The 12,686-nt window shown below is 42.8% G+C and overlaps 3 protein-coding genes and 1 pseudogene across 4 annotated transcripts; all 4 read right to left on the bottom strand.

The window, feature by feature from the left end:
* Positions 1–404: 404 nt before the first annotated feature.
* On the bottom strand, positions 405–1,655 carry LOC115678353 (uncharacterized). Its single transcript, XM_030601721.2, has 3 exons — positions 1,468–1,655; positions 1,179–1,319; positions 405–695 (listed from the first exon to the last, which is right to left on the bottom strand). Exons 1-3 carry the CDS (start codon positions 1,633–1,635, stop codon positions 528–530), a joined length of 477 nt encoding a protein of 158 aa, XP_030457581.1. The 5' UTR covers positions 1,636–1,655; the 3' UTR covers positions 405–527.
* Positions 1,656–3,367: 1,712 nt separating this feature from the next.
* On the bottom strand, positions 3,368–4,049 carry LOC115678488 (uncharacterized; annotated as a pseudogene).
* A 3,044-nt stretch (positions 4,050–7,093) lies between these two features.
* LOC115678351 (protein PLANT CADMIUM RESISTANCE 8-like) lies at positions 7,094–8,337 on the bottom strand. The gene is made up of 4 exons (XM_030601717.2): positions 7,974–8,337; positions 7,755–7,826; positions 7,397–7,609; positions 7,094–7,259 (listed from the first exon to the last, which is right to left on the bottom strand). The coding sequence occupies exons 1-4, from the start codon at positions 8,323–8,325 to the stop codon at positions 7,195–7,197; spliced, it is 702 nt and encodes a 233-aa protein (XP_030457577.2). The 5' UTR covers positions 8,326–8,337; the 3' UTR covers positions 7,094–7,194.
* A 568-nt stretch (positions 8,338–8,905) lies between these two features.
* On the bottom strand, positions 8,906–10,690 carry LOC115678352 (cytochrome c-type biogenesis CcmH-like mitochondrial protein). 2 transcript variants are annotated; one of them, XM_030601718.2, is made up of 4 exons: positions 10,494–10,690; positions 9,956–10,131; positions 9,294–9,425; positions 8,906–9,201 (listed from the first exon to the last, which is right to left on the bottom strand). In XM_030601718.2, the coding sequence occupies exons 2-4, from the start codon at positions 10,097–10,099 to the stop codon at positions 8,998–9,000; spliced, it is 480 nt and encodes a 159-aa protein (XP_030457578.1). In that variant the 5' UTR covers positions 10,100–10,131; positions 10,494–10,690; the 3' UTR covers positions 8,906–8,997. The 2 variants fall into 2 exon arrangements, with proteins under 2 accessions (XP_030457578.1, XP_030457579.1); XM_030601719.2 differs by having other exon boundaries at positions 9,956–10,109; positions 10,494–10,687.
* Positions 10,691–12,686: the final 1,996 nt, after the last annotated feature.

Genomic DNA, 12,686 nt, shown 5'->3' with positions numbered 1-12,686 from the left:
GGATAATCACTCATTTCCTTTTCACCTAAGAGGAAATGTCTTGATTATGTTATTAACATGAAGTCAATTGTACAGCCAAGCTCATCTTACTAATGTTCATATGTACATTATCAAGTATTGTTCATCGTAGGGAGTCTCATAAAATAATGGCAGACTAACGAGGAATTGATCCTGACAATCATAATGTGTAGGAAGAGGAGGAAACTCTAGTTTTCTAATTCTAGCAAGAAACAATCAGCTTTAACTGTTATTTTCGATCATCAACGCGTGCGGAATAACTATATATGAGATATGGTGTAAGGTAATGTTGCTTTGAAAATTTCAAATAAAGTGCGCCGCAAAAGCGTGGCTTGCTCGCTCGTTAGTAACTACGGGGAGACCAAGCGTGACATTTGCGCTCGTGCACGAAAAAATGGAAGTTGTCGAGACACTTTACGAGTTATATCATAGAATCATCCAAAGTTTCGAGTTGTAGAAATAGTACAGAATGTCTGGCATGGATGCACGCAAATCGTCCCGAGCAAGTGTCAAAGCTTGCTACTGAGTTGATCACCGGTCAAATTGACAGAAGCCAACCACTGCTTAGCCAAGGCAATCAACTTGCCATTGTCTTTCCTCCTGACTTCCACCACCACCATTGCAAGCTTCCCCTTTGGCCCTGCCCCTACTACCTTTGACTCTATCTCTACTTCTTCCTGCCACACAAAGGAAAGCTCCGATTGGTTTGTTCTTTTTTTTTTTTTTGGAAAATTGACATTTGGGAAATGATCATTCGTGCTAACTTCAACTATTTATCAAAATATGTTTGGTATGTAGATATTGCGATATTAGGGAAAAAGAATGATGCACGGTTCGAGGGTACGTTTGATTCCTAGAGCTATTTCTTGTTACGGTTTTCAATAATAATTTTCAAAAAGAAAATTTTATCTCTGTTTTTATTAAATTTTCGCTAATGAAAACTGATGAAAACATGAAAAGTTGTTTCAAGTAATTTCAATTTTCTTTTCAAATCCAGCTACAGAAAAATGGTGAAAACAGTGTTTGACAAAAACAGAGAGCCGAAAAATGAAACGGAGAGATTTTCCAATCACCAAAACAGCATTTTGGCGACTCAAAGGCGCCGACCGTCGCGAGTATCGACGGAGGGAGAGAGAGAGAGAGAGAGAGAGAGACTGTACTTGGATCTTCGCTGGGGAAAGGAAGGAGACGCTGAAGTCGAGGGTGGCCTTGACGTTGCCGGTGGCGCAGTACGCCGTCGCAGCCCCGACGTCGTCGATCAGCGTGACCATGGCTCCCACGTGCCAATTCCCATCCCTGTCCTGAAAACATCGCCAGGAACGCGCGCGGGATCGTATCCACACGTCAAAGTAGAGAAAGATCAACTTCGATGTCGCGAGGAGGAAAGAAAGGGGACGGATTGATCGGCCCCGAACAGCGAGAGCGAACTGAGCCGGATGGACGGATTACCGATAGGCGATCGGGGACGACGAAGGCGCAGAGGAAGGAGTCCTTCCGGGCGCGGACGACTCGAAGGCCTTGCAACGTCAGGAACTCAAAGTCGCGCTTCAGGACGCCATTGGAGAGGTCTTCCAGCCATCTCACGGTTCTCTCTACCTCATCGTCCTCGTCTTCCATCTCTCTGTGTGTGTGTCTTTCTCTCTAAGAAGACATCGCACCATGTAAATGCTCTCTCCTTATGCAATTAAATATGTCCGGAGAAAATGACATACCAGTATATTATTGTTAAGGTTACTATAACTTTAGTTACCTATGTATGCATTATTAAAACTCGAGTGATCCTTGGATTATATCGGTTCTAGACACATTGGTCGTTGTTGATTTGGTCGCCCGTAACTTTTAACCGTAGTCGGGATTGGGGGCGACACATGATGCGTATGGAGAAACGATACGCTGCGTTCCCCTTGATCGGCGTATAGGTCACCTTGTACATATCAAAGATTTGGACTTAATCGGTACATAAAATTTGCCGAGTAGTACATGGACCTCCTAGCCGTGTCTCCACACCCTCTATCTCTAGATTATAAGAGAAACGATACGTCGCAGGATAACGTCTTGAGAACGGTGGTGCGTCCGCATAGGCAATGAGGTACTATTTTGAACTTCTCAGCCACGACGCAAAAGTTTAGAGACTTCTAGCATTTCGATATGTAAAAATTTATAAGACCGCTTTTAGTTTTTCCGAAAAAAAAGATGTCGCTATTTTATGGTTCGAGTACTCTTAACACGATGTCATCCTGGATATTTATACTCCGCCTCGACCTAAGATTGAAGTTTGGAAATAATCGTAAATGAGGAGGTGAATTCTATGATTATTTATGATAATTTGAGTTATGAATTCTCAAAATGGTTTCCATATCTATCGCAATACCTTTTTCTTAAAAAGGGGTAGAAAGTTAGGGAAGATGAAACATGGGGTTGCTATAGTGAAGGTCGAGTCCAAAGTCGTCCACCATATACGGAAAATCAGTTAAGCAGACAACGGGTATTGAAAGCTCCTGTCTTTTTTAAAAAATCAAAAATCATTTTTCAAAATATGATTAAGTTACTGTACTTGGATTAGAAACTCATGCGCTAGGGCATAGGAACCTCAATGCTCGTTCCTAAGTCATTGGCAATGGGGACGGGTCCACGGCACCCAGGCCCGGGTCCTTCTAGGCCGCGCCTGAGACACCGGCTGCCACGCCCAGGTCCATCAAGGCCGGGCCCGTTCAACCGTGTCTGTGCCCAGGATGCCAGGCTCAGGTCCTCGATGCCCGTGCCCAAATCCATTGAGGTTGGGTCCCACACTTCGGCACCCACGCTTGGATCCGCGACTTCCGAGCCGGGGTTCATCGAGGCCGAGCCCAGGACTCCCGTGCACGGGAGTTTATTTTCCGCACTTCACATTACGTTGCATTATTGTTGTGCTTATGTGATTGGTAGATGTAATTGTGCAAATTATGCACGCATGGCCATGTAGATGAACATAATGAACCACATCGCATGAACAAATGTTTTCGAAACAAAAAGAAAATGTATCAAATATTGTTGGACATTGAAGAGACTTAAAAGGTAATTAAGTTTCCCGACCCCAATCTCTAGTTCACGGAAGTAAAACTCCCTCACACATCTTACTCGGCCTCCAATCCGGCTTCCAATAGCCGGCTTCCAATAGGGTATTGTTGGCTCCTTGAATAAAAACAAATTTTCATAATCGATCAAGTCGAAATCAAGTCGTGATCAGTAGGGTTTGGGAGAACCCGAGTCAAGCACGAGCACCGTCTTGTAAGAAGGATCATTCGCCCTCCTAAATCCTAAGGCCGTACGTGTAAGAGAACGCTAGATCAATCAATCCGTGACATAAACGTCAAACCTTGCTACTAAGTTGATGATCACCGGTCAAATTGAGAGAAGCCCACCGCGGGTTAGCCAAAGCAATTAACTTGCCGTTGCCTTTCGCTCTATCTTCCACCACCACCACCAGTACAAGCTTTCCCTTTGACCCTGGCCGCACCACCACCTTTGACTCTATCTCTACTTCGTCCTGCCAACATACGCATCATTTCAATTCTTAGATCCAGCTAGAGGAAGAAAATGATGAAAACAGCTTGTATACTCGTTTCTAGAGAGAGTGAGAGAGAATATGTGTACTTGGATCTTAGCCGTGGAAAGGTAGGACACGCAGAAATCTAGGGTCGCCTTGAGGTTGCCGGTGCCGGTGGTGGAGTACACCGTCGCAGCCCCGTCATAGTCGATCAGCGCCGCCATCGCTCCTACGTGCCAATTCCCATCCCTGTCCTGAATGCATCGCAACGCTATGTAGAGAAAGATCAATTTCGACGTCGTGAGGGAAGAAAGAAAGTGACAGGTTCGATTGGCGAACGGCGAGAGTGAATTTTGAATTGGATGGATAACCGATAGGTGGCCGGGGACGACGAAGGTGCAGAGGAAGGAGTCCTTCCGGGCGCGCACGACTCGAAGGCCTTGCAGAGTCAGGAATTCGAACTCGTGCTTCGAGACCCATTGGAGAGGTCTTCCAGCCATGCATTTCACGGTTCTCTCTACCTCATCGTCCTCGTCTTCCATCTCTCTCTCTCTCTCTTGCTCGCTAAGAAGACATCGCAATATGAAAGTATAATGCCCCAGCGTACGCTGTACCTGCATGCTAAAACTTGAGTGATACTTGGATTATCGGTTTTAGACACGTTCGTCACGGTTGGTTTCGTCGCCCATTGGCCATGACTTTTAACCGTTGGCAGGATTAGGGGCGACACATAATGCGTACGGAGAAATGATACGTAATTTTCCCCACGATATAGGTTATACCCGTATAGATAAAAGATTTGGACTTAACCGGCACAAAAAATGCGGGGTAGTGCATGGATCTCCTAGCCGTGTCTCCAGACCCTCTATCTCTAGATTATAAAAAAAAAAAAAAGGAAAAATGACACAAATGATCCATGAACTTTGGTCAAATGTGCAATGTGGTCCATGAATTTTTAATTTGTTTAATGTGTGGTCATTGAATTATTAGTAAATGTTCAATGTAGTCTAAAGGTTTTATGAAATTGTGTAAAAGTTCAGGAACCACATTGATCATTAGACTAAAGTTTAGGGATTACGTTAAACAATTAAAAGTTAAGGGATAATATTTCACGTTGGACCAAAGTTCGGGGATCACATTGAACAAATTAAAATGTCAATGTAATTCCCAAAGTTCAGGGATAACATTGAACAAATTAAAAGTTCAGAAACGACATTGCATATTAGATCAAATTTCGGGGATCATATTGAATAAATTAAAAGTTCATGAACTACGTTGGATCAAAGCTTGCGAGTGATTTATGCTATTATCCCTAAAAAAAAATAATACGTCACGTGACTATGTCTCGAGAACGTGGCGCATCTACATAGGCAACAAGGTATTGACCTTTCCAACCACGACGCAAAAGTTTGGAGACTTCTAGCATTTCGATATGTAAGAATTCGTAGGATCGCTGTCAGTTTTTTCTAGAAAAAAAATATCGCAGTACCTTTTTCTTTAAAAAAGGGGTACAAAATTAGGCAAAGATGAAATATGGGGGTTGCTGTCGTGAAGGTCGGGTCCACAGTCCTCCCGCCATGGACGGCAAATTTAATTAAGCAGACAATGGCTATCGAAAGCTCCGTCCTTTGATTAAACAACGCTCAAGGATGACTGTTTAATCTTATCTTAGACGATGGATGAAAGGAGGAAGAAGAAGAAGAAGAAGCTCTTCTTCAATCATCTGCAGAACATTTATCATAAAAAATGTTTACATTCTGGTCAACAGCTCAAGCGACTTTGCGATGTTATTGCAGGTTCGAAAAGACCGCGTGATTCTTGAGCCGAGGCAATGTACCTATCATGTGCAGAAAACAGAGTCCTCGGGGCTATTGGACTTGTGAAGTATGGATCAGTCGCGGTTTGCACCTTGTACTTCCGAGGTGAAGGAAACTTAACAAAGTTCATTTGAATCGGACCCAACAAAATGTAGGACAGAACCAACCTGGCTCAGCTTCTATCGGGATCGAATATCATTCAACGAGTCGTGGACTGATCTGGAGGAGGGGCTGTTGTTTGGGGATCACCGTTCTGTCTCGCCTTTTGCGCAACGATGCCCTTCCATCCTACAAATGAAAGCCTCGTGTCGTATCAAATGATTCCACATTTATCATTACTTTCGAAATGTAGATCATCTCCGTATCTAATTGCATTGCCATCGTTAAAGTTAAATTCTCTAGTCCAAACATGTCCGCTTTTCATTCCGGACAATAGTAAGTTATAATAAGCATCTTATGTTCGTATGCAGGCAACAGAATTCTGTAGCTTGACATTCCCTAATCAAAGTTTGCACTTTCAAAGGGTCCTCATAAGCTGATTTATGAGATATGATGTAAACCCTTTTCGTTCTTGGCCAGCGCATGGAATATAAACCCTTTACATGCAAGATATTTTAAGCGATGCTACTGATACTAACATTCTACTACATGTCCCCCTATCAAACCATGTACTGCATGATGCATACGGCAATGTTGACAAAGGCATAGTCGACGCATCTAACCTAGAGCAGGATCAAGCCCTTCATTCTTGAGCTCTCTGTACTCCTGGCAAGGGCACAACAGGGGCAGAACATGTGAGTGATGGTATCACCGTAGGGTTCTTTCAATAACTGAAAATCTCTCCTAAACTTTCTTCTGTAGCTCGAGCTTATCATCCACCGAGAGCAGAGGAGAGGCATCATCACAAGGTAAAGAGAACAGAACACCACACATCTTGCAATTCACCGGTAAAAGGACTAAAAAAGGCCTCAACCGTTGTAGTTAGTAAAGGGTGAAGGTACTAAAACTCATGACGAATTGCAAGATAGGACAAAAATAATGCATAATTAAGGCTCCGTTTGTTTCATGAAAAACAATTTTAGGAAAACGTTTTCTAGATTTTCTGGCGTTCGGTTCACGGAAAATAAGCTAGTCATGGAAAATATTTTCGATCACTTTCTTTCAACAAATACATTTTTCTTTTTTTTTAAAAAAAATCGAAATTTTAAGTTTTTTGTCATTTTCTTTCTTTTTCTTTTTGCTTCTTCCTCGGCTGGTTGCCAGCCACAGGCGAGCTTGAGCCTTGCCCTATCCTCACCGACGTCTGGCGAGCTATCGCCATAGCCTTGCCAACCTCTGGCATCATTAAACGGGTCTTTCTGAAGGCCAAGTTTGAGGGGTTCCTGTGAATATCTAATTCGAATTGCACTGCGGCAGGTCTACCCATTTATAGGAGTCGCGACATATGAATCAAGCAAATATTCAGAAGTTCTCTGTTACATCAACTGTTTCTAAGTTATGTATGTATTTCTTGTTTCACTTGATATAAGCATGCTGATTCCATTCTGGTTTTTACCGTAATCGGCCTAGGTGACTTCGATTGCTTCAGCCATCCCTCTTGGGACATAAAGGTAAGAGTCAATCCAAGAGGAAGTACAGGAGTTCACATGCTTTTCGTTCTAAGTACAAACCGAAATTTGGCCATAAACATCGATTAGTCCTCTATTTTGCACAAGGCTACCATGACCACAGGTTTCAACAAAATAAGTTCATTCATTCAAGAAGATATTTCTAGGACAAATGGCTCCACGACGTAAAATTCAACATATTGCAGATCCGACTGGTTTTATTTTTTCACCGCGTCATGGATTGGCTCGGAGGAGGATTCTCCATTTGCTGCTTGTGTATCTGTTTCCAACCTGCAAGCAATATTCATGAAGCTCTTAAAATGCTTCCAATGTGCAAAGTTGAAACAAATACCATGGATACCGAAATCTATCAATCAAGCAAAGGGTTAAAGCTGCTTTTGAGTTCAAATGACAGAGGAGCTTGATACCTAGGGAGGGATCGAGGCCTCTGTTCTTGAGCTCACGGAACTCTTGGGCAAGGGCACAACAGGGACAGAACATGTGAGAAACCATGTCCGGAAAAGGAGCTTCCACTAGATTGTACTTCCTCCTCAGCTTTGCTCTGTACTTTGATCCCATTAGCCAGTGAGAACACAGGGCCGGCATCATTGCCAAGTAGATATAACCGCCCAATGCACAATCTGAAATTTCCAATTCGACCATGTATTTAGTCGTTAGGGAAAACCACTCATCGAATCGAGTAGCCAAGAGTTTAGGATAAAGTCCAATTTATCTGAATCTTATGGGATGTCATGTGTTGACAAAAGTTTTGAGTTGAGGACTTACTCATTTCTCCTTCATCCAAGACTTCGGCAATCTGACCAAATGTGACACATGGTAGATATGCTGTAATAATGGCTGCAAAGTTCATTGGAGAAACGATTAGTGTCTTGTCCTCATGATTAGTTGAAGAACGCTATCATTTTTTATACTACTTCACACTTAATGTTCGGTAAGCGAAAGATTTGCTTTATCATTCCAGGGAGAAGTGTTAGCCAACTTTACCATTTGTTGGATTTTGGAAACAGTCAAACAACCCAGTCGCCCACGGTTCTCCGACATCCAGTCTGTCTAGCACCTGACCGGTTGAATATTCAACCGAGGTACCATTCGGAGTATTAGGCTGATCTTGGGGTGGTTGCATGAAAGTTGTCGGGGGGAATGAATGCGGCAGCGGCTGCATCATCACCTCAGGCGGTTGCTGCATCGTCCCAGGCAGTTGCTGCACCATGCCAGATGGTTGCTGCATCGTGTTGGGCTGTTGCTGCACCATCCCATATGGTTGGTGCATCATCCCAGGCAGTTGGTGCACCGCGCCAGATGGTTGCTGCACCATGCTGGGCGGTTGCTGCACCATTCCAGATGGTTGGAGCACCGTCCCATCTGCCTCGATGGTTTCGAGCTTAGCCATTTGATGGAGTGGAAGCCGGAAAACTTGGTGAGGCCGATTTCCCTTTCCTGTGATTTACTATAACCTACTCTTCGTTAAAGCTTTTTATATTGTGTGCCCAGTTTGTCCTCGTCAAGACATCGTAGCGGATAAATCAAGCTCGGAGCCAGAGGGTCACAGGTTAACAAAAACAAGAGCAACGCCCTTTGATCGTTTTTTATTGGCTTATTTTCCATTGTTTTTCACCTGCATCATTACCTGGTTGTTTACAATGACAAGAAGAAGCTGTCAGATTCTTTCCTGTTTGCCGTCCATGAGCACTGATTGTTTGTCTGAGGGCCCTGCTAGCCGTTTACAAATGGTACATACAGTTCCTCTGGAAAGGCAAAACACTTCAACTATGGAGGATCATTTATTGCATCCACAAAACTATACTGAGGCTTGAACTAACGAATTTCGCGCATCATCCACTTCTCTCACGCAATTCGCAAAAGCCCTCTAACCAATAATTCGAGAACATACATTCATTTTTAGTAGAACTTTCATCTTTGGACGAGAGAGAATCTAAAATTGACTTCCCGTGAGAATGTAAAAATACTACCATTGAAAAGATAACAGTTAATAGCGAGATGATACAAATCATTGGCCAAGCCACCTCTTCCACCATGAGGATGGAACTCCTCGCGGGGAGGGAGGTGGTGTGAGAAGATCGAGCATGGTTTCCTTCTCCTTCGGTGATAGTGGGACTCCTCTAATGAGGTTTAGAGCCATGATGTGAACGTTTGTCCTTTGCTTGTGCTTACTGTACGCCCATACGCCAGCAGCACCACCTGCCACTAGTAGCTGCAGCAGATGATCCAAGTCACAGTATGGACAAATTCAGGCAAAAGGTATAATCATTCAGAATATTATCTTTAGATTCTTTCTATACTAACCGGTGACAGCCACAAGGCTGCAGTCTGCATATCAAACTTCGGGGCGTAAAGAACCGTCTCTCCATAATCCTCCTCAAGCTTCTTATAAATCTCTTTGTCAGTTTTGCCAGATTGGATCTCATCGCGAATCAACTACACAGCAAAAATTGAAGGAGTCATATTTTAGCAAAGGTCTAAGAGAGATTTGTCGAAGAGAAGGCTTTTACCAATCAGGAAGGGAAACCTAGACAGCAAACAGAAGTTCAAAACACACAGTTCTTTTAATGCATCCCGATTCGTCATAAAGGCTAACAAGAAAAGAGTTCCATATGTTACGTGGCTTCTTCATCATGTTTATATAACAAGCATCTTCAGGAATAAGTCCTGCACACAGGAACAAAGTAAGAACAGTTATAAGCTCTTAAATTCATCTCCCTTTTTTTTGCCTTACTTCTTCCATTTGTCATGTCTAAAATCATTTCATATCCCTGAAAGATTATCCGAGCAATTGACGAAGGAATACCTAGCCTTGCGTATGCACAAAAATAAGAAAAAAACAAGCAACTAGAATAGGAATTCAAAACCACAACATTAATCTCAGAATACATATGACGACACCTATAATTCAAAATCAAATTGCCTCCTCACAGAACAGCGATCCAGATTCAGAGAAAAAAACTCACCTTTCTCAACAAAATAGCAATATCAGCTTGAGAATCTTCGATCGACTGGCTCCCGCACTCGGTGCAGCGCACGTTGTGACTAATGTTCCTCGCCCGAGCTTCGACCACGCGTCTCTGCTTCACTTCCTCATCGTCACCCTCCATCTCCAATTCACTTCCTCAAGATACCCCCACAGCTGAACAACAAAAACGTCAGCAACATACCCCAGAGAGGGGAAAAAAGATTGGATTTGCCGTGTCAATCACGGTTCAGGCAATTCAACAAACAGCTGCTTCGCAAGAAGAAAAACAACACACAAAAAAACACCCACATAGCCGCGAAGTTTCTCTCATTCAACGAGACCCATTAATGAAACCTAGCCCCAATCGCCAATCGCCAATCTGGAGCGCAACACGCATCCTGTATTGTCGTGTAGGTGATGATGCCGGCAAAGACAAGAGTACGACAACGAGCGCACACTGAACAAGCTATCACCTTCACTGATCAAACATGCGGCTTCGAACAAGCTATGAACCATGAAGAAGAACAAGTGCTCACGAGTGATTGATGGATCGCAGGATGATGTCGCTCTCGCCTGGACGATGTGTGGAGATGATGGAGATTATGCCTGAAGAGTTTGTGCTGCGAGGGTGATCGTTTGTTTTATGAACTCTCTTTCCCCCCCGAAAACTTGGAAAAATATTTTATTTTTTTTTTTTTGGATTTTTTTTCTTTTATTATTCACAACTTTTCTGCAAAAAAAGTAGAATGATTTGTTTGTCTGGAAAATATTATAAAGAGTACCGGTTTCTTTGTTTCCAAATTATAGTGTAAGGAAACTTGACTTCATTGATGAACTTTTATGTCAAATGGGTTCTAAAACTTTTAGGGCCTGTTTGGTTCAACTTTGAAAATGCTACTTGGGGGAATGCAAATACCTTTGGGTGACAGCCCATTGGGGAAATGCAAATGATGTTTGGTAAAAATATTTTATAAAGCTACTTTGGTCAAAATATAGTGTTTGGTGAATTTTTTTTGCAAATGCACTTTGAGAATTATCTTATTTATTAAAAAAAAAAACAAAACCTACCCCATCGCCGGAGCCGGCCGCCGGCGCGGGCGTCGCCCGAGGTCGGGCGACCCCGGCGAGCCAGATCCGCCGCCGCCGCCGGTCGCCCGAGGCCAGGCGACCCTCGGCGGGGGTCGCACGATCCAGGCGACGGCCGCCTAGGTCGCGCGACCTTAGGCTGGTCCGGACCAGCCTTGGGCTTTCAGCATTTGGAATGCCAGCATTTGGCCAATGTTAGGCCAAATGCTGAATCAAACACTCTAGCATTTTGGGAAGGGGCTTTCGAGGCCCAAAGCCCCTTCCCAAAGCTGAACCAAACACCCCCTTAGCGCAGAAAAACTGACATAATATAAATTGCTTGTTACAAACAGGGGAAGAACACAGTTTCTAGTTGCTTTTTTTTTTATTTGTTTGCTTTCATTGAAAATGGGTATTGAAGATGATTTCTGAAAAAGAAAAGTATGTTTGGAAAATGGAAGAAAATGACTCGTTTAATTGGATTTTGTAGAGAGTTTGGTTTCAAAACTTAGGTTGGTCTAGTGAGAGACCATGAGAGGTAAAACTTCCAAGAAAAAAACATTTGCTTTCGTTAGAAAGTCTAACCAAACAATTTATACTAGCTTATGTAGGAAAATAATAAGGTATAACGAGCAAGAAAAATACAATAATCAAGCGATGCGGGACTATACTTTTGCAGCCTCCAAATCAAATAAGAGATATGTAGCTTCCTTTTATTCCTGACACTGGAAAATTATGATTGTGAAGTTAATAGTGTCGAGCTTTAAGAGATTGCCTTGTGTCTGTTAACTTGATTTTGACTTGGACAAACATATTTCTAGATAGCAAGCTCTTAAACTTAGGGATTGGCCAATAATGTATACCCCTCGAGTGATTATCAAGAAAGGAAAAAAAATCAACGCTTTGAGTCTCAATTACAAGGATTTTCTTTTTAATTAAAAGTAGGTAAAAAAAATTGTCAATTAGAATCAATTTCTAGTTAAATCTCTACTACATTGGGGTCAGGTTTGAGTTAGTGTTGTAAGCCTTGTCAAAATTATCGGCCTTACTTATGAGGTGATTGATTTCAGGATGGATCGGTTCTCATCGGAAATCGAACCAGAAGGGTTGGTTCCCATTTTGTGGAACTGAAAACCGATCCACCTGGTCTTGAAACCGAACCGATCAGCCCGATCCAATTCCCAGGTGAGTCCAAGAACCGACGGTGATATCTTTCTTTTTTCTTCCCTATTCCCTGCAAGACTATAAGTGTTGTTACATAATTTAAACTCTCAATCTTTAGTATTTTGAATTTTTAATTAATGAAAATCTCAGTGGAAAGATACTAAAAATACGATAAAATATAATTAAGTATCATAGTAAAATAAAGTATCGGTTCGGGGCGATCCGAGTGTTCGATTTACACCCGAAGCCGGGAACCAGACCAATAATCACCGGTCCCAAATTTTAGGAACCTCCACCCAGTACCGGCCCGATTCAGTTAAAGTTCCGTTGCTCACCCCTACTTCAATTGTAGAACCCAGCAAATCACTTTTCAAATTCCCGAGTATACTTAGAGGATGACAGACTGAAAATAACCCGAGGTTGGAGTACACATGCCCCCATCATCTATGGACTTCAGCATTTTTATCTCTAGAGTGAGCTTTTCTTCAATTAGGTCGGCT

Source organism: Syzygium oleosum, unplaced genomic scaffold, assembly GCF_021117445.2.
Source record: "Syzygium oleosum isolate NSW1041296 unplaced genomic scaffold, Sole_v2.1 Sole_v2.05, whole genome shotgun sequence".
Lineage (NCBI taxonomy): Eukaryota > Viridiplantae > Streptophyta > Magnoliopsida > Myrtales > Myrtaceae > Syzygium > Syzygium oleosum.
The sequence above is the reverse complement of the archived record's forward strand: the minus strand, read 5'-3'. Positions and strand labels throughout refer to the sequence as shown.